The following is a 21,936-nucleotide window of genomic DNA, read 5'->3' as shown; positions in this document are numbered from 1 at the left end:
ATTCTTGCTTGAATGGAGCTGCTAAGGTGTTTGAAGTGAGCATGGGAGCTATGGAGGTAAGAAGAGCTTGAGGGAGAAAGAAGGTGTGAGGAAGAAGATTAATTTTGTTTTAAGTGTGAGAAAAATGATTCACAAAAGAGCATTCTCCCTCTCTTTTCATACCAAGTCCGGAGGATGGAGCCTTCCCACTCCTTTAATTTGTGGTGACATATTGATTAAAGTGTGATTTTGTTGGTTTAAGAGGTAACATGATAATATAGGTTAGTATTAATTATACACCCTCTTTCCTTTCTTTTTCTTTTCTAATGGGTAATAATGGAGCATGTGGGCAACTTTCCTCCCCCTTCATCCTCATGCAGCTAGCTTCCCTTCTCCCTTATTATTTTACTTATTTTTAGTGGTGATTAGGATGCTAAGTTGTGATTAGGTTATTTTTATTTTTTTCAGTCTTTCTGTTATCCTTTTGTTTAAATTTCTTTTAAATGTATAAATGTGATTAATTATTCTCTCATTTTAATATGAAATTCGACTTAATAATAAATGATCCTAAATAATCTATTTTGTTCAATTTGATTGTTTTCTTTCTCATATATATATTGCAATCAGTCCTAGTGAAGTGTGAGTGAGAAATATACCAAGTTTTTAGTCTTGTTCTACATTTTTCAGTTTTGTTCTATATGGCATAAGAGCGGAAGAATCTGGCCTAATCCTCCTTGAACCCTAGCGTGCTTTCACTGCACGGTTTCTTCTGTCGTTTTTTTTCTTCTCTAAGCCTTCATTGCTTCCTTCTTGTTCAATCGATTAATCCGGTGAACATGTCAGAACTTTCAAAGACTGCTCCCACCTTAACAACCGAAGAATCAACTCCGGTTGAACAAACCACCAGAGCTGGAGATTTTTCAGGGGTGCATCAATCCTACCGTCTAGACGGTAGGAACTACTTGCAATGGGCTCAACTCATCCAGACCTTTCTCAAGGGTCATGGGAAGATCAGACACCTGACTGCATCTCCACCTAAAGAATCAGATCCCACTTTTATAACATAGGATGTTGAGTACTCTCTCATCATGTCTTGGCTGTGGGGTGCAATGTAGCCTGAGGTGAGTAAGAACATTATGTTTTTAAGTTTTGCAAAGGAGATATGGGAAATAGTGAGGCAAACATACTCCAAAGTTCAGGATGCCTTGGTGATTTTTGAGATTAAGACTTAGATCACCTCTACTAGGTAAGCTCAATCAACGGTTACAGAGTACTATAATCGGATGAAGGGACTTTGGTTGGAGCTTGATCATTATCAAGACATAAAAATGGTGTGTAGTGCAGATGTTGCCACCTTGAATCAAATTTTTGAAAGAGACAAGATTGTGGAGTTTCTTATAGTCCTAAATTTGGAATTCGATCAAGTAAGAATCCAAGTTCTTGATAAGGATAAACTTCTTACTCTACCTGAAGTATTTGCTATTGTTATGAGTGAGGAAAACAGAAGAGGGGCCATGCTCAATGAGTAAAGTTTTGAAGGATCAGCCTTGATGTCTAGCAAGAAAGAGGGGGCAAAAGTCAAAGTGGGAAAGACAGAAGTTCAAACCAAGAACTCAAGTTGTGATGGGCAGTGGTATTCCTACTGCAAGAAACCATGACACACAAGGGATACTTGCTTTAAACTGCATGGGAAGGATGTAGTTTTAAACAAGATAGGAGGGTTCAGGGGCATGAAGCACCAAGCCTACATCTCCAACAAGGAGCATGAGGGAGTCATTGATAAAGGAGAGGCATCTGGAACTGATCTAAATTAGTTAAATGTAGGGGAGATTAACAAGCTGAAGTCGTTTCTAAGAACTATCCACGATGGAGCATCATCCTGTTCTCTTGCACAGCAAGGTAAATCCCTAAGCTGTGGTTCTTTTTCAACCTCCAAAACTGATAGGATAACATGTGGATTCTTGGATTCAGGAGCCACTGATCGCATGACCTCTAATCTTCTTGTTTTTGAGACATATGAGCCTCTTGAAACTACTAAACAAATCACTATTGCCAATGGCACTTTCTATTCCCATTACCAGACATGACAAGGACAACCTTTGCCCTTATTTATCTATTAACCGGGTACTTCATATATCTAATTTGGCTACCAATCTCATTTCCATTCATCAACTTACTAAAGACCTACATTGCAATGCTATTTTTTCTCCACATGTGTAAATTTCAGGTCAAGGACACAGGGAAGATGATTGGTGTGGCTAAGGAACAACACAGGTTGTATGTTTTACAGGGGGAGAGTACTTGTCCACAAAGGAGACAGCTGAGGATTGCTTGCTCATCTCAATCAGCCTCGAACCTTTCCACCATTTGGCTCCATCACTTTAGACTAGGACATCCTCCCTTTATTCTGTTAAAAAGCATGTTTCCACCCTTGTTCAAAACCTTAGACCCTAGTAATTTTCAATGTGATGTGTGTGTAATGGCTAAACACCATAGTGTCCTATCCTATTAGCAATAAACTTTCATCAAAGCATTTTATATAATCCATTCTGATGTTTGGGGTCCATCCAAGGTACCAAATTGTTGTGTGGAAAAATGGTTTATTTCTTTTATAGATGATTGTACCCGCATGTGTTGGATTTTCCTTTTAAAAGATATGGCTGCAATTGGGACTATCTTGCCCTATTTTTGCAAAATGATGTCCACTCAATTTGGCACCTATTTCCAAAAATTTAGGACTAATAATGCAAGGGATTATTTTAACAATTACTTGCATAAGTTTTTCCAACAAGAGAGAATAATCCATGAATCTTCCTTCATAGATACTCCACAACAAAATGGAGTAGCTAAATGGAAGATGAGACATTCCCTCAATGTGGCAAGATCTCTTCTCCACCATCACCATGTCCCTAAACATTTTTGGGGGGAAGCTGTTTTGATAGCAGCATATGTGATTAATAGTGTTCCCTCTAGGGTCCTCAGCAACCAAAGTCCTTTCCAATGCCTAGCTTCCTTTTTTCCAGACTTGAATTTGCATTCTCCTCTACCTCTTAAGGTGTTCGGTTGTTTGTGTTTTGTTCACATTCCTAAAGCCAGTTGAGACAAACTTGATCCTAGAGCTCATAAATGTGTCTTACTTGGGTACTCTCCTACCCAAAAGGGCTATAAGTGTTACAACCCTATCTTGTGGAAGTTCTGTCTTCAAAGATGTCACCTTAGTTGAGTCTCAACCATATTTCAATTCTCCCCAAGTTAGACCTCAGGGGGAGATTGTAGGAGGTGATGATCATGACCCTAAGCATTTCTTTCCATCCCTAGAATTAGCAACATCAAGCTCCACTGATACAATTCCTAACCTCATTTATGTTCCCTCTCCTCAGCATATCTCTTTACCTAATTTCTTTCCTCAAAGTGAAGGATGCAATGAACAAGCAAATCTGAGCGTGTCGTCCTCGATGAGATTTAAAGGCTCTTCTTACATATTTAAAAGAAGACAACCTAGTGATGTACCTCATCCAACCTCACCATTAGCTCTTGACCTTGGACTAGAATTAACACCTCAAGTGGATGCCATTCCAGCAATGCCTACCCCTGAGCCTACTGATTTGGACCTACCCATTGCAGTACAGAAAGGGGTCAGAACCTGCACCAAACACCCTCTAGCCAATTACCTATTTTACTATTGTCTTTCTTGTAGCCATAAAAGTTTCCTCACATCCTTGTATACTATTGTTATTCCCAACACCGTGGAGGAGGCTCTAAATGATCCAAAATGGAAGGAGGCTATGTTGGAGGAGATGAAAGCCTTAAATAAAAATCAAACATGAGAAGTAGTGCCTAGACCTAAGGGAGTCAAACCAGTGGGTTGCAGGTGGATCTTCAATCTCAAATACAAGGTTGATGGCACCCTAGAGAGGTACAAGGTACGTCTAGTCGCCAAGGGCTATACTCAGTCCTAAAATAGACTATATGGAGATCTTTGTTCCCGTGGCAAAGATGACAATAGTTTGCATCCTTATATCCCTAGCAACTACGTGCGGGTGGCAGTTGCAGCAACTAGACGTAAAAAATGCTTTCTTACATGGAGATTTGGAGGAGGTCTTCATGGAATTACCTTCAAGATTGCAACAAGGAGCAGGGAAAATCTGCAGGCTCAAAAAGTCCCCTCGAGCCTAGTTTGGCCGGTTCTCTAAGGCTATGAGATCTATGGGGTACCATCAGAGTAGAGGGGATCATACCATTTTTATCAAACACTTGGGAGAAAAGGTAACAACCATACTAGTTTATGTTGATGATATTGTGGGGACAAGAAATAATGAAGAAGAACAACACCTACTCAAGGAGAATTTAGCCAAGGAATTTGAAATTAAGGACCTTGGGTATGCTGAAATATTTTTTGGGCATCGAAGTAGCATACTCTAAGGCAGGGATTTCTTGTCTCAACGAAAGTATGTACTTGATTTACTAGCTGAAACAGGTATGATAGGGGGCAAGGGTGTTGGCACACCCGTGGATCCAAACACTTAGTTGAAGGAGAACCATACCAGAGAGGCAGTGGATAAGGGGAAATTTCAAAGGTTAGTAGGGAGGTGTTAAGAATGTGATTCTGACAAGGGAGAGTTCTCTCGCAATTCAGTGGGAATTGCGCGGGAATTGGTGAATTATAAGGAAAGAAAGAAGGAATAGAGGGAGAGAGAGAGAAAGAGAGAGAGAGAGAGAGAGGGGTTGAGAAGTTGAGAGGGAAATTGAATTAATTGAATTTCCAAAGATATCTCTCTTGGCCGCGAGGGTTGCTTATATAAGTAGCAAGCCTTGGTGCTAATATTTGATTACATTTGAATTAGGCCCATGTGCTGTAACTACCAATCTAATTCATACTACACTAGTACCCTTTACCCTTCATCCTTATTTACATAATAGTCCTGTGATAGGAGGTTGATATACCTCTCTCACACTAGGCCTGACATAGCCTTTGTTGTCAACCTAGTGAGTCAATTTATGGATAGTTCCATAGAGGAACATATGCATGCTATGCGAAGGATCCTAAATTATCTAAAGGCTACATCAGGCTAAGGTATTCTCTTTACTCCAGAGACTAATTTATAGCTTCATGGATATACAAATGCTAATTATGGAGGGTCCCTAGTTGATAGGAGATCCACAATAGGTTATTGTGTGTTCTTAGGAGGTAACTTGGTGTCTTGGAGAAGCAAGAAGCAGGGAGTAGTGGTTCGATCAAGTGCTGAGGCAAAATTCAAGGCTATGGCCCTTGAGTTGTGTGAGCTCTTATGGCTAAAAATCATCCTAGAAGACTTAAAGGTACAAGTGCAGAGACCTATTGAGTTGTTGTGTGATAATCAATCTGCTCTTAGTATTGCCCAAAATTCTGTTCAACACGACAGAACCAAGTATGTAGAGATTGACCGTCATTTCATCAAGGAAAAGTTGAATTCAGGACTCATTTAGCTGTCCTATGTACCATCCAAACAAGAAGTGGCTGATATTCTTACTAAAAGCTTGGCACTCAACCGGTTTGAGGATCTAATTGGCAAGTTGAGAATGATCGATATTCATTCACTAGTTTGAGGGGGAGTATTAATATTGTTGGAAAGATCCCACAATCTATGGGTGATTATCAATCCCAATGATTCCACAATCTATGTGATTGATTATATTCAATCTTATCCCACAATATGTGGGATTGATTATAATCAATTTGAATTGTTGGGATTGATTGATTGATATAAATTAGTAATTGATATAATTAGCATTGATTGATTGATTGATGTAAATTAGTAATTGATGTAATTAGGATTCCTTCATTTTTTTCTTAGTTATAGGGATTTGATTGTTTTCTTTCTCCTGTATATATTGTAATCAGTTCTAGTGAAGTGTAAGTGAGAAATATACCAAGTTTTCAGTCTTGTTCTACATTTTTCAGTTTTGTTCTACAATACTTTCCTAATTTTTTCCCCTGTGATTTGGGATCTGATTTCCAGATCCCTTTTATTTAGGATCTAATTCCTTTGATTTAGAATCTGAGTCTTTTTCCTAGAAAAGAGTCCTTTGTATATATATACCAAAAAACTGTATATGAATGAGAATATAGAAGATTATTCCTTTCATGCCAATACACAACAGTTGATTCCAACAGGCACATTGCTTAGATAACTCCCTCCTCAAAAACATTTCATTCACATTGCTGTGAGGACCAGAAGCCCAAGAGAGCACCTAACAAAAATTATCCTCTACACAACCCATTATCCTGAAGAAGAAGAAGAATACCATCAGCTGAGCCTTAGTCATCTGAAGACACCCAGTCAACCCAACATGCCCCCTCCCCCAACACACACACACAGAGTCCTAAAGATCTTTTAGCAGAATGATCTTAGAATGCAGCTGCTCATAGGATTCCAGACAACCCCATTCTCCACAGAGAAAAGCTCTAAAGGATTACAGCCTATAATACCTGAAAATAATTTTTTCCTACGAAACTAACATATTGCACATGTTTTTGCTAATGCACAATCTTGAGAGCACAAACAGGACATATGATTTGAGGATTAGGAAGCTCAATGCCTCATTACTCTGGGCAAGTAATTGAACTTTGCTCACCAACGGGGAGCTAGAAACCACTAACCGTTTCTTTTGCCAACAAAAAAGATAGGAAGATAGAATGAAGAGGAACTCCCCTTTTAGGGATGTCAGATCATTGATCTGACCAAGGGAATTCTCGTCTATTTAGAGGAGAATTAGGCAGGAGTTATAGATGGGAGGAAGGGAATTGAAGAATTAGAATGAAGACTGAAGAGGAAGAGGGAAAGAGAGAGAGAAATTAAGAGGGGAATTGAGAGAAAAGGCAATTCAAATGTTATTAAATGTCTTTCAAATGAGCCGGGAGTCCCACAGCTAAAAATAGGCGCCACAAACAGTTACAAGCATTACAACTTTTTTCGCCTAACTACCTCCCCAGTTACTATCTTGCCCTTACAATATCCTCCTTATTACCGTCTAGTAGTCCCTTACAATATCCTCCTTATTACAGTCTAGTAGTCTAAGTACATGACAAGGGATTGAAATTTGGAAAATGCTATTTATACTCCTTGGGCTACATAATGCAGCTAAAATGACAAAAATACTCTTCACCTAAGGCGAGGCAACATGAGGCGGTGAGGTGTAGTGAGATGAGGCGGTGAGGCCCGAGGGGTATTTTAGTCATTTGCGTGCATGTGTGTAGCTCAAGGTGTGCCCCTTGATGTACAAATAGCATGGTCCTTGAAATTTCTATGATACTTTCCACATTTAGTGGGTTTTTTCCTTATCTTGTTTGTTTTTAGAGTATATGCACTAGATTTTGGGGCTTTATTAAGACAATAATATAACACTGGATATTATTTTCCAGAGAAGGTCTGATGTCTTATAAGCAGTTCATTCAGGAGCTTGAAGATGATATTCTACCAGCAGAAGCTGAGCGCAGGTACAGGAGTGATATTGTAATTGCTGTAGGTGTCTGGACATCAGTTCAGCTGACCATCTTTTGTGGCCTCTGATTTTTTTTTTTTCTTTTTTGTGTTTTTCCTTTTTATTTTTTCCCTTTATCATAAAATTGGGTTGCTGCTTTTTAACAGATATCAAGAGTACAAGTCAGAGTACATATCAACTCAGAAACGAGCTTTTTTCAATGCTCATAAAGATGAAGAATGGTGCACTTTATCTTTTTATTTTGTTTTTGCTCATCTGTTCTGTATTGTTTTTCTAATTGACATGCTCTTGGATATAGGTTGAAAGACAAATATCATCCTACAAATTTACTTGGTGTAATAGAAAGGTTTGTGACTTGCATCGACAAAGGGGTGGAAGTTGGTACCTTAGTAAATTAACCCAATTTTATAGATAATTGTCAGTTGCTACCATGTGTTTTTTACCTTGAGTGATTAATTTTGACTTTATTTTTCTGCATCCACTAATGCCTTTCTAGGAGAAATGAGCTTGCACGAAAGATGGCAAAGGATTTTTTGCTTGATTTGCAGAGCGGAACACTGGATTTGTAAGATCTGCACCTTCTGCATTTGCACCTTGTTTTAGAGTTTTACCATACAAATAATGTTTCACATGTGAAAAACAGAGGTCCTGGCGTCAACACTTTATCTTTAAACAAATCAGGACAAACAAGTGATCCAAACTCTGAGGATGAAGCAGATGTAAGTGGAAAAAGAAGACGACACGAAAAGGCACCAAGTAAAGAAAGTGATGTTCTTTCAGCTGCTCCCAGAGCTCATCATGTTAGCTCTGAACCCAGACGGATCCAAATTGACATTGAACAAGCACAGGCACTTGTTAGGAAACTTGACTTTGAAAAGGGAATTGAGGACAATGTAATATCTAGGGTTGACAATGACAGAACGAATAGGGACAAATCTCATACCACTTCCAGTGGCCCGGTTATCATTGTACGGGGTTTAACCTCTGTAAAAGGCCTTGAGGGCATTGAACTGCTAGATACCCTTCTAACTTATCTTTGGCGCATTCATGGAGTGGATTACTATGGATTAGTGGAAACAAGTGAACCTAAGGGTCTCCGGCATGTCAGGATAGATGGCAAGGGTTCTGGTGGACCTAGTGATGGGACTGACTGGGAAAAGAAATTAGACTCTCGTTGGCAGGAGAGGTTGAAGTGTCAAGATCCGTTGGAAGTAATGACTGCTAAAGAGAAGATAGATGCAGCCACTGCTGAAGCATTGGACCCCCATGTCAGAAAAATTAGAGATGAGAAATATGGCTGGAAATATGGTTGTGGGGCCAAGGGTTGCACAAAGCTTTTCCATGCTGCTGAGTTTGTCCATAAGCATTTAAAGCTGAAACACCCTGACCTTGTGATGGAGCTGACATCTAAAGTGCGTGAGGATCTGTATTTTCAGAATTACATGGAGTAAGTATTGCTTTCTGGTAAGGATATTGTTTTGCTTTTGTGTTAATTTCAGAAAAATAGTTCTGATTGACTTTTTAATGTTACAGTGATGCAGACTCACCTGGTAGTGCTCCTGTAATGCGACCATCTGTACTGGTATGGCTTATAAATTATCAGTAGTATGTTATTCCCATACAAGTAGATTACCACGTCATGGTCTTGCGGCAATTTGTTTGTGTGACATCCCATCACCTCCTTCAGCTAAGAAGCTTCTACATATTGCTGCAGGATCCCATTATTTGCTAAAGGATATTTTATTCCCTATTTAGTTACTCTTAGTCACTTGATTAGTCACTAATCCAACTTCTACATATCTTTACCAAAATTAGTACTTTTTATATTGTTCAAATCCTCGCAAAAATGCCTAGCAATATATCCAAAATGTGCTTAGTTATCTTTTCATTTGAGCCCCCAATTCTTAACTAAGGTCCTGTTTTTGCAGTTCTCATTGTTATAAAATAAAAAATAAAAAAAACCTGAAATCTTTATTGAGTAGCCCATACTTAAAAGTTTTCTACACTTCCCATATTCTGGCATATCAAATGTGGAAGGAGTGGCGTGGAATGCGTGCATTGAGAACACAATTGTGGACACGTGAAGAAACCGATTGTATATTCAGCAATAAAAAATATAACAGTGATTAAAAAAAATCAAACACCATAAAGCTCAAGACATGCTTAAAATATAATTTAGATTTCTTAATATATATGTATATATTTAGTGGGCAAGCCTTGATAGAAATAGTAAGGTTGTTCCTTTGTGACCAAAAAGTCAAAGAGTTCAAGTTGTGGCCGTATTGTTTGTCAAAAGCATGCCTGAGGCACACTTAGGCTCAAGGCTCAACTTGAAAGTTATGTGTATATGTGTGTTACACACATTCTTAGTCATTCCAATCAAGAAAAAGAAGGAAAGAGGAATGGTCGAAGGAAGAAGAAAAGCCACTGGAGAAAAGTCGCAAGTTGTTGGAAGGTTACTTTGACTAGTGCTTAGTGAGTTTAAACTTGCAATTTCTTCATTTCTCTTCTGATTTAAATCTATAATCTTTTTCCTTTCACCTCTAAAACCCTTGGGATGGCTTTGCATGTGTTGTAGGAGCAAGAGGTGTCGAAGAAATTGAAGCTTAAAAAAGGATAGTCTATTCGACCAGCCTATTATAGATTTCAAAGCTAAATTTCGGTAAGTCTCGTCCCATGATTTTGTCAATTTGAGGTTATAGTCCGAGTCTACAAAACCTCTAGCATGCCAAGGAGGTCTTACATGTGTCTATCCAAGTAAAATCGAGCCAAAAATCAAGGTTTAAAGATAAGGGTGTTGCAGCTAGGGGCTAAACTATAATTATGAAAAGCTGTGGGTTTGGCTGCAATAAACTGAATTTCATGGGTTGGAAATAAATTACACTTTAACCCGAGGGGTCTTGGTGAAATTCCAGGCTAAAGTTGGGAATTTTTGAAAGATTTGGGTATTCATGCAATTTCTAGAAACTAGTGGGTCGAAGGGTAAATTGTTAAAATATTGGGAAACTTGTGATATTTTGAAATGGTTTGAGGTGTTTGAGTAAAATTATGAAATATCATGTTTCTTAACGTCGAGACTACACAGTTTTGGGACCTTTGGATATTTTGATAAAGGCCTAGATTTGCATAAGTGAAAGATAACGCAGTTAAGACTCAGTTCAGAGTATTGATATGTATGTTGTATCTTATTTCACATGACCACCACAATAGCAAAGAAACAGGAGCTGACAAGAGGCTAAAGAGACAAGTAAGAACTACCCAGGTTGATTGTTGGTTGGGTTGGTATATTGCCTGTGCATTTGAATGGTTTTGACATGCATTTGTGATATTTGCATAAAGCTTGTGTTTGAAATTGGTCCATGGACATTAAGGATGACAATCTAGATGTCGGCGTTTTATGCTTACCTTAGTTACAAGAACTCTAAAATTATGCTTTTGTAAAAGTTTTGTGTCAGACAGAGGTGACTAGTCACGATTTAGGGTAACTAGCCACAGTTCGACATAGTTCGGAATGCTTGTCTGACGAAATGGTTGGAAGTCCGACAGCCAGTTCTGGGTAAGGCACTTGCTAGATCAGCCAGGTCTCAGGGTTTGAATGAAGTGTTTTCATGTTACACATCCTTTGCACCCGTGACATGCCTTGCTAAGCTAAATGTACTCATGTTTGTTTCTCTTCTATTTGCCCTCTTTTTAAAAAGCTGGTGCAAGAACCTTAAAAGGCAAGGAGGTGGTCATTGATGAACCAAGTAGGTTAGATTGTAGGCGTTGTCAAGTTTCGACAAACAGAGCAACAGCATTTATTTACTCTACGAATGCTAGGTTATGTAACTATTTTTGGGTATGTAAGACTCTAATTGGAGGCTAGTTACTGATGTAAATTATGTATGCAAGGCCTGAGACCCAATGTAATATTTTGTTTATGTTCTTACCTAATGATGTGAATGATTTTGTTAGTCAGTAGGTCCAAACATTTTGATGTGCATGCTTAGGATGAAATCTCAAAATCATTTACGTGTATAGAATATAAAAAGCTCACCTTCACTTAAAAAGACACATGCGAAGGGAGTAATCACCAGGGAGGATTTTTTACATTTTCATTGAATTATTCTTTAGCCTGATGAGTGGGAGAACCATATTCTTAACTCGTAATCTAATTGCCCATATTCCGTAGTTCCTAATTAAGTGTTCTCGCAAGGTGAATGACCATTGATGTTCTGTGTGATACCCTAGGATGGGGTGTTGCACCCCCATCCTGACCCTTGTTGGGGATGCCCATACATATTACACGTGCAACAAGAAATAATAAAATAAGCTAGTATATTATTTAACTAAACAATCAATAAAGGGATATAATGAGCCAAAAATTTAAAGAATGTGATTAAGCCCATCAATCATCATCAAATGCAAAATCTCCCAAACACATAAAACGGCACACATCTCGGCTGAGTTGGAACCTCGTCTGTTCATCATCTTAATCTTCATTTACTTCATCATTTAATAAATCTGCCTCCAACTCCAGTTGGTGAAGTGAGAGTTCCATGACCTCAAGCACCCTTGCTTCATCATGCAAGTCTAAAACTGTCCCACAATATCCCACATAGTAGTTTCCCCTTTGTATATGGGAGGTACTTCTTGATAGAATACAGAGGTCGGAATAAATGAGCAGGGGATGCATTATAACCACAAGCCTGTCTAGTGCATGTTCCTAGAGGGGAAATGGGCGTTCCTCACATATTGGCAATGCGCCTAATCGTAAAATAATTAATAATAATAAAAAAAAAACAATTGGATACTCTAGACAGTTTCTGATGATTCCAATGCATCTTGGATGCCTGTCTGGAAATGTCCAATACTTGTACGCTGCCCTTGGTGAAGTGCCTGTGTTTCTTAGTTGGTCTTAAATTTCTCAAGTTGGAGGCATGCATTCTAAGATAAATGTGTGTATGTATTTCTTGACAAGGAGTAAATAACATGTACTTGATGGAATCCAACCGATGGGAAGGATCTCCAATGGATGAAATGGATTGAATTGTATTTCAGAATTGGAATTACAGAAAATAAAAGTAAGTACAGCAGTAACTGGGCGTTCGAGAGGCCCAGAACTCTCCTACAATTACTCCAAATTCTTCACCCCCTCTACCTCTCTTCCTACCCCTTTTATATGCTGTTATTCCCCTCTCTCTCCTGCATAACCGTATTTGGTTATGCAGGCGTGTCTACTGGTTTGTTACACAAACCAGCCAAATATCTATCCTATCCCTCGCGCACATGCTGGTCGAAGCTTCCTCTAGCTGTACTTCCAACTCCCCTCAGCTGCTTGTGACGCCTAGAGTAAGTATGCAAAACCGGGGGCCTAACATCACTCCCTCCCCCAACTTTCACCTTGTCTTCAAGGTGAAAACCAGGAAACTGCTATTGAATGAGGTTGAAAGGCTCCCAAGTGGCGTCCAATGGTGGTAACCCCTTCCATTGCAGCAGAACGTCAAAACCTCCCACATTATTTCCTTTGCCTGGCCTGACTCCCAACACTGCCTCCGGTTCAACCAACATCTCTAGCTCCGCACTTAACTGATTGGGAATATCCACTGCGGCTTGCAATGCCCCCTTGGCTTCTCACAGCTGGGATACATGGAATACTGGGTGAATGCTGCAAGATGAAGGTAACTTTAACCTGTAAGCCACAGGTCCAACCTCCCTCTCCACCTCAAACGGACCATAAAATCTAGGAGCCAATTTCTCATTAGTACAACCAGCCAATGACTTTCGACGATAGGGAATTAGTTTTAGGTAAACTAAGTCCCCTACTTCAAACTTCACTGCTCTTCTCTTCATATCAGCCCCCTTCTTCATGATAGCTTGAGCTCTTTGTAGCTGTGCCTTCAGTTCCTCTAGAATGTGGTCTCTCTCGACAAGCTGTTGTTCCACTACTGAAATCGGTGTGGAGCCCCTTTCAACTTTAAGTATTGCTGGCGGTTCACGCCCATAGACGGCCTGGAAAGGTGTAGTTCTAGAGGCTGTGTGGTATGAAGTATTGTACCACAATTCCGCCCACAGTAGCCACACAAACCAAGATTTAGGCTTGGAAGAAGCAAAGCAACGCAGGTATGTCTCCAATGTCCTATTCAGCACCTCCGTTTGACCATCCGCTTAGTGGATGGTAAGCTGTGCTGCGTAGGAGCCTGGTGCCTTGGAGACGAAACAGTTCCTCCCAGAATTTGCTCATGAAGATCTTATCCCGATCAGATACAATGGACCGTGGTAGACCATGAAGCCTTACAATCTCCTTGATGAAGACTCCTGCCACTTCTCCAGCAGAATAAGGGTGTTTCAGCCCCACAAAATGGCCATACTTGCTGAGTCTATCAACCACCACTAAAATCGAATCTATTTTTCCTGACCTGGGTAAGCCTTCGATAAAGTCCATTGCAAGGTCTTCCCAAATTTGATTTGGGATCGGAAGGGGTTGCAAAAGCCCTCCTGGCTTGAGTGCCAGAACTTTGTTTTGCTGGCAAATCGCACAGTGGCTTACATACCTGTGAATGTCCCTCTTCATTCCCAGCCAATATACACTTGCCGCAATCCTCTTGTAAGTCTTCAAGAATCCCGAGTGCCCCCCAACATTCCCATCGTGACCCTCATGTAAGAGCAATGGGATGAGAGAAGAACCCTTCGGTAGATATAGCCTCCCTTGTAGAAGAGAAAACCATCCACCAACTGAAAATGGGGTCTGGAAGTAGGATCCCGCTGGAGATCCTTGACCACCTTTTGCAGCCCTTCATTGTCAGCTATCTCCTTAGCTAGCTGATCTAGTTGGAGAATCTGAGGAACGGTTAAAGCGAGGAGGGCTGCAGAGTGGCTGATGCGGGACAACCCATCAGCTGCTTTATTCTCTAACCCAGGTCTATATTGGATTTCAAACTGAAACCCCATTAACTTAACCATCCACTTCTGATATTCTGGACTCACCAATCTTTGTTCCATCAAGAACTTGAGACTTTTTTGATCTGTCCTGACCACAAATTTCTGTCCCAAAAGGTAGTGTCTCCACTTTTGCACCGCAAATACCATAGCCATAAGTTCCCTCTCATACACTGATTTCCTCCTTCCTAGCTGATTAAACGCCTGACTGAAGTATGCAATAGGTCGATGGTCCTGCATTAATACTGCCCCCATGCCATGTCCAGAAGCATCCGTCTCCACCTCAAATGGCTTGTCAAAATTCGGCAAAGCTAACACCGGCAGTGACACCATGGCAGCTTTGAGCTGTTGGAAGGCTTGCTCAGCAGCCTCATCCCAAAAGAAATTACCCTTCCTAAGTCTGTCCGTGAGTGGCCATGCTATCTTGCCATAATCTTTAACAAAACGCCTGTAGTATCCGGTGAGACCAAGAAAACCTCGCAACTCCTTCAATGTGGCAGGGGAGGGCCACTCCAGCATGGCTTTTACCTTGCTATAATCAGCCGAGACTCCTTCTTGCGATATAATATGACCCAGGTACTCAATTTCCAGTTGTCCGAATGAACACTTCTTATTCGCGAACAAATGGTTAGCTGCCAATACCTCCAGAACCGAGCACAAGTGTTGTGCATGCTGTTCAAAATCTTTGCTAAAAACCAAGATGTCATCAAAGAAAACTAGCACGAAACGCCTCATCTGTTCTCTGAAGATATCATTCATCAGTGACTGAAACGTGGCTGGCGCGTTAGTCAATCCAAAAGGCATTACGAGGAATTCGTAATGGCCTTCATGTGTCCGAAATGCTGTCTTTGGAATATCCTCAGCCTTGACGCGAATTTGGTGATACCCGGACTTAAGGTCGAGTTTGGAGAAGACTTTGGCCCCATGAAGCTCATCCAGCAACTCTTCAATCACTGGAATTGGAAATTTGTCGGCCACTGTCACCTTATTCAATGCCCGATAATTCACACAGAACCGCCACCCTCCATCCTTCTTCTTGACCAGCAGAACCGGACTAGAAAAAGGGCTGGAACTGGGTTGTATGATCCCTGCTGCTAGCATCTCTCCTACCATCTTCTCAATCTCGTTTTTCTGTAGATAAGGGTAACGATAGGGCTGCACACTAACCGGAATGGTGCCTAGTAGCAGGTTGATGGCATGATCCTTCTTTCAGGAAGGAGGCAGCCCTTCAGGTGCTGAGAATACCTCCTCAAACTCAGCTAACACCTTTTAAGGAACGGTGGGACCTCGACCGTACTGTCACTGTAATCAGCTGCCATTGTTCCCAACTCAAGCAACATTCCTTCTCCATTCTCCTTGAAAGCCTTCATCATCGCTTTCAGGGATACCAAGCTTTTGCTCAAGCTAGGATCTCCCTGCAAGGTCACGGCCAATCCCCCCACCTGGAACTTCATAGTCAAGGCTTTCCAATCCACTCTCATCTTTCCCACCGCAGCCAACCACTTCATCCCAAGAATTACATCTGAGCTACCCAGCTCTAGAGGTAGAAAATCTTCCACTATTTGCAAGTTTTGTAGATGCAACTTTACCCCCTTGCAAATACCGGTCCCTTGTACTGCCATCCCGGTTCCCATGATAACACCATAACCAGTCGTTTCTGTTCGCGACAACCCCAATTGTTGAACCAACTCTGTCGCTATGAAGTTGTGCGTCGCCCCCCCGTCAATCAGAACTACCACTGGTTGCCCTTCTATAACACCTTGTAGCTTCATGGTCTGCGGTGTTGTTAATCCAACCACCGAATTCATGGAGAGTTCAATGATTTCGCTGCCTTGGCGTACATCCTCTCCTTCCTCTTCTTCCCTCACTTCTGTGGTTCCCCGTTCGGATCCTTCCCTCTCTTTCTCTTCATCATAAATCATCATAACGTGCAGTTCCTTGTTCTTGCATCTGTGACCAATCGAGTACTTCTCATCACAACGGAAACACAATCCCTTCTCCCTCTTGGCTTTCCACTCAGCCTCGCTGAGTCGTTTAAAGGAAGCACTACTACCACTCTCGGCCACTGGTAGCTTACTGCTCGCCTGATTCGAGACTCTCGAATAAGGAGTCGGGCTTCTGGATTGAGTGGGAGAGATTCTAACGGAGTTGGAAGTAGAGTAGGTGGGAAATTTACTTCCCGCTAGTCCGAACCCCCTACTGCAGGTTAGGATGGCTGCATTTTTATCCTCAATACATTGCGCCATTAGCATGACCCGATCCAACCCCCTGGGTTGAAGTACCCTGATCTCAGCCTTAATTTCAGGCTTAAGACCGTTGATGAAATGTCCTTCCAAAAACGCCTCAGAGACGTCCGACACAGGTACCGCCAACGTCTCAAACATCAGCCTATACTCTTTAACCGTACCTTCTTGTCGCAGAGCTAGGAACCTCTCTTCCAGCGACCCTTCTTGAGTTGGGCGGAATCGGTTAAGAATTCCTTGCTTGAGCCCTTCCCAGCTGCGGATCCCCCTGCGCCTAGACTCCCACTGGAACCAAGCGAGGGCCCCTGCCTCGAAGCACAATGCGGCTGACTCGATCTTCTCGTCCTCCGACAGCTGGTTGACCGTGAAGTATCTTTCCGCCCTGAAAATCCAGTCGTCTGGATTGTCTCCTTCGAAGGTAGGCATTTCCAGCCGCCTACCTCTCCCCTCCGGTCGCCATGCAGCGTTCATGCTTCCTTCCATTCTGTGACTCATACCCCCCCCCTGGTGTCATTTCGGAATCTGGGGTCAAATTCGGTGGCCAATCGTTCCCATGAGCCTTAGCCTTCCGCTCCCGTTCCTGTCCGTCCCACCTTGTGCGCATGATAGCGAACTGCTCCAGCATCTCGGCTACGTTCCGATTTATGGTTTGAATCTCTCCCCTCATCGTGTCAACCTTCCCCTCCAGGTCCCCCACTCTCTCGGTTAAGTTTACCATGATGATCGAAGATGCTCTGATACCAAAATGATGGAATCCAACCGATGGGAAGGATCTCCAATGGATGAAATGGATTGAATTGTATTTCAGAATTGGAATTACAGAAAATAAAAGTAAGTACAGCAGCAACTGGGCGTTCGAGAGGCCCAGAACTCTCCTACAATTACTCCAAATTCTTCACCCCCTCTACCTCTCTTCCTACCCTTTTTATATGCTGTTATTCCCCTCTCTCTCCTGCATAACCGTATTTGGTTATGCAGGCGTGTCTGCTGGTTTGTTACACAAACCAGCCAAATATCTATCCTATCCCTCACGCACATGCTGGTCGAAGCTTCCTCCAGCTGTACTTTCAACTCCCCTCAGCTGCTTGTGACGCCTAGAGTAAGTATGCAAAACCGGGGGCCTAACAGTACTGAAGAGGCATCAATGGGATGCAACCCATGTACAAAACTACCTTTAGAAAAAGTGGCCAGCAGAACAGGAATACTTCCCATTATTCCTCTGCGTTCTCCTTATTAAATTATTAGTCCAAGAAAGATTACTTTCATCACCTGTAGATGATCTTATTGGTAACTTTTTAATTGTACCTTGGGTTGTCTTCCCCAATTGTTAGTCTGCAGATAATTGATTTGTGTACAAAGACCACTTTGTACCTAACATTTCTTCTTGAATTAATGGCACACTGCTATTTCTCCATATCTTCCATGCAGCATACATAAGTAGCTTGTGGAGCTTAAATTTTGCAAGCAGAGACGTTTATTTTGTTGCTGGATTTTATTTCTTTTCATACTAACAATACAGTATGATGGCTGCAGAAGGAGAAGCCACAGAGGCATAGGCCAGCTCTAGATAACCGACTGAAAGATGAAAGAGGCAGTCGCAGGGAACGTGACAATCGAGATACATATGATAGGTCTGAAAAGCAGCAGTCACTGGACTTCCAGACCAATGATGATGTCCCTGTTGGAGCCAATCCAGATGAACTAATGTTTGACTCTTTTGGTGGACAAGGAATCCATGTTGCTCCTCCTTTTCCTTCAGATATACACCCTCCTCCTGTACTTATGCCAGTTCTTGGGGCTGGGTAAGTGCAGGTTCTTCAATCTTTGTTATAAGGCTATTCTATACCTGATTTTTTTTTTACTGATTTGGAACTTGTATATGGTCATGAACTAGTCCATTGGGGCCATTTGTACCTGCTCCACCTGAGGTTGCAATGCAGATGATGCGAGATCAAGGTGGACCTTCTCCTTTTGAAGGCAGTGGTAGAAATGGACGACCTGGGGCAGCCCCTATTATTGCCTTACCTCCAACATTCCGCCAAAATCCTCGCCGTTTACGAAGGCAAGCTCTAGCACAAATTGTTTCAATTAATGCTCTTTTGGCTTCTATTTCTCATTTGCCTTTTAGTTTTAAGTAATTGGTTGAGCAAAGATAAAATAACCCAAACATGTCTTCGATTCATCTAGTTGGATTAAGGCTCATGATGTCTTTATCTCTTGAATCTTTTCAAAGTTAATGGGGGTGATTACTAAAGAACCAAGTTATCATATTACTAAGGACCAAGTTATCATATGCTCCCAGGAACATCCGGTTTCCAATTTCTCTAGGTACATCTGATGCAAAGGGTGAAATTGACTTTATTGCATACCTCGGGAGTGGAATGTCAGAATAAATCATTGAATTTTTATGGGGCACATCTGATGCAAATATTGCAAGTCTTGCTTGTTTGGGGGATTTCACTTGATGGGGCATGTGCAGCAGTGTATTTTTAATTTATCACTGTTTCATATTTTCTTTACAATTTTAGGCAAGCTATGATGTGATGACCAAGTTACGGTTTTCTACATGTGATATTCCTTTCTGTTCCAGTTGGGTGTCTCCAGTCAAGAAGGAAAAAAGGGAACAAGCCTTACTCTCCTTACCTTTAGTTCTCTCCACAGGCTGTATTGGAAGAAAATAAATATATTTTTCTTATTTTGCCTCTTAAACATTAACACAGCAATGTGCTTCTCCATTTTGCTACAAAACTATATATTTCGCCCAAGTACATGCTGTACATGCTGTCATGCAATCAACCATGGTATGATTTACCAATTTGTTTCTTTTAATGGTGGTGCAGAAAACTACATCCTAGTTCTTGTTTTTGGACAAATTTAAGACTTTAGGAGAAGTTCGATGACTGAATCTTATTTCTTCAAACTACCCACTGGTCCCACTCTAAGACATCGGTTGGCGGGCATCATGAATTTGTCCTCCTTTCTTCTTTTCATTTAGGAAAAATTGCAATAACCACCCTTGAGGTTTAGCTTAATTGCAAGAACCACCCCTCATGTTTTGAAAATAGTAATAACCTCCCCTGTTGTTAAACAAACAGTTAAAATGTCCATTTACCCTTTATTCTCTCTTATTTCCCCTCTCTCCTTTCTCATCTGATTTTGAAAAAAGAAAAAGACTAGTGGTTGCCAACTAGTGCTCACCAGAAACCATTGAGCACAGATTTATTTGGTGAATTTGGGTGTCGAATCCTTCATTCAACAAACCCAACAAGCAATGCTCGGCAAAGACATCAACCACCACCACCATGGCCATGTCGTGAGTCTAGGTGCCCTTATCGTGGCCTATAAGGTTTCCAAAAATCAGACTAGAAACCTCCATTGGTGGAAAATCTAGAAGCCCCCATTGCAATCGATGGGGTTTTAGTGCACACGCCCGTTTGGGGGGGAGCAAAAGAGAAAGAGAAGAGTAGAGGGAGGGAAAGATACTTATTGTTGTAGTGAAAGATCGCCATTAATGTTGATTCCTACCATTCTCGTTATCACCATAGTTGGACTACCTCTCTCTCTCTCTCTAGTTGGACCATCGTCATTGATCACCCATCCTAGTGGTTTGGAACACCATTGTGATGGGGTTTCTTTCCCGTGGTGGTGATGTTCCAAACCATTGTGATGGTCTGTAACTCCATTGCTGCTTGCATGACAATGATGGGGCTTTGTTAAAAGAAACAGAGGCACAATGAAAGAAGGTTGGCAGTGACCAACAGTAGCATCCGTAAGAAGAGAGAGGAGAGAGGGGAGATGAAGAGATTCTTATATATAAGGGTATTTTGGTTATTTTCTAATGTTTAACTAGGTTAATTAATGACACAGGTAGTTTTTGTGACATGGCATCAAACCTCAGGAGTACTCGTATTTTTTTCAAATGTCAGAGATAGTTCTTACAATTATTCTAAACATCAGGGTTACTATGTGTCCTTTTCATTTATGTACTTGTCTTTCCAACCATGTTTAACTTCAAGTGAAAATCATTTAAGCACTGCTAATGGCCTTAGTGTTAGGGTTGGAATATCGCATATCATGATGTTCCATTCTGCATGTCCTCTCTAGTCCTTTCGCAAAGATAGCACTAACTTGCACGTACCATGGTATGCAATATTGCAGTTATCAAGACCTTGATGCCCCGGAGGACGAAGTTACGGTGATAGATTACAGGAGTTTGTAGGCTTAAACATGTCTACAACCACTACTATAATGTTGCAGTTGCAGGCCCTGTCTGTAATTGTGCCCCAGGTGCTTGCTTTTCTGAAATGATCCGTTGTTTCTGATTTTGAGATAATGCAGGAGGCGTTGAATGTATGTTAGTTATAGTTACCCGCAATTATTTGTTTGCCACCAAATAGTGGAGGTATGAGGGTATGAGAAAAGAAATTGATGAAATTGGACGAGGTGGGTTTTGTTAATTGCCTTTAACAAACAATTATTACTACATTTTAGTGCCTGTAAAATTGAGAATATGGTGGATTTGTTAGATTATGCTGATATAACTGCTGTGTATGTATGTATGTATTTGCTAAATATCTCTAAATGATAAGAGTCCCCATTGGTAATGGTAGTAGATCCATTTGTCTTTTTAACTTCTCAGCCGCTTAAACTGCTGTGTATCTGTTAACCCATTCTTCTCCTTCAGTTCTTGTATAAAGTTAATTAGTAGATCCTTGAGCTATGTTTAGAATTAGGATTCTTGGGGGGCCGAAAGCAGGTTGCCTTTGTCTGCTTGTCTTTGGGATGAACATGGAAGTCAAGTGGGGGCATTCCAGAGTTAAAGCCTCTTCTGCCGATGATTGTTTTGTTTGGTTATAGAAATCAAAGCTTTAGAATAGAAAGGCAAGACACAACACTAAATAGAAAGGGGATGGGATAGAATGGAAAAGTTGTCTTTTTTTCTTGCTCAAATAAGATTTGGGATTTGGGATTTAGGATTTAGAAAGGGATGGGATAGAGGGGCGACCAAAGGTTCCAATGATACCTTCTTGCTCATTTTTGAATTTTCATTTTTTTTTATATACATCTTGGTTTAGGGTATAAGGAGAGAGAATGAATAATACTTACCAATATTTTTTATTATTTTTATTATCTTATCTTTATTATTAGTCACTCAATTCATAAACAGGTCGTTTAATTACAAATAACTATTCAATATAAAACAATGAGAAGTACAACAATGAGATCTATTTCACTTCACAAATAACCCTCCTGCCCTAGTCTCGTCTTTTTAGCCTATTTGTTGTCATTAATTTGCGGACAATGAGAACTATGC

General features: G+C 41.0%; 1 protein-coding gene across 4 annotated transcripts in view; it reads left to right on the top strand.

Annotated features, from left to right (window-relative positions):
• LOC127806273 (serrate RNA effector molecule-like) overlaps positions 1-21,936 on the top strand; it is a 76,433-nt gene that overhangs the window by 21,145 nt on the left and 33,352 nt on the right. Inside the window, exons 4-12 of one of the 4 annotated variants that reach the window (XM_052343467.1) lie at positions 7,382-7,456; positions 7,608-7,682; positions 7,760-7,807; positions 7,958-8,026; positions 8,105-8,908; positions 8,995-9,043; positions 18,156-18,424; positions 18,517-18,684; positions 20,781-21,194. In XM_052343467.1, the coding sequence (XP_052199427.1) occupies positions 7,382-7,456; positions 7,608-7,682; positions 7,760-7,807; positions 7,958-8,026; positions 8,105-8,908; positions 8,995-9,043; positions 18,156-18,424; positions 18,517-18,684; positions 20,781-20,841 (1,618 nt within the window). In that variant the 3' untranslated portion in view covers positions 20,842-21,194. Of the gene's footprint in view, positions 1-7,381; positions 7,457-7,607; positions 7,683-7,759; positions 7,808-7,957; positions 8,027-8,104; positions 8,909-8,994; positions 9,044-18,155; positions 18,425-18,516; positions 18,685-20,780; positions 21,195-21,936 lie in introns of those variants that run through there. The other 3 variants (XM_052343475.1, XM_052343483.1, XM_052343491.1) reach the window with 3 other exon arrangements.

Source organism: Diospyros lotus, chromosome 1 (genome assembly GCF_014633365.1).
Source record: "Diospyros lotus cultivar Yz01 chromosome 1, ASM1463336v1, whole genome shotgun sequence".
In the NCBI taxonomy this organism is placed as follows: Eukaryota; Viridiplantae; Streptophyta; class Magnoliopsida; order Ericales; family Ebenaceae; genus Diospyros; species Diospyros lotus.
This window is presented reverse-complemented; position numbering and strand designations above follow the sequence as displayed.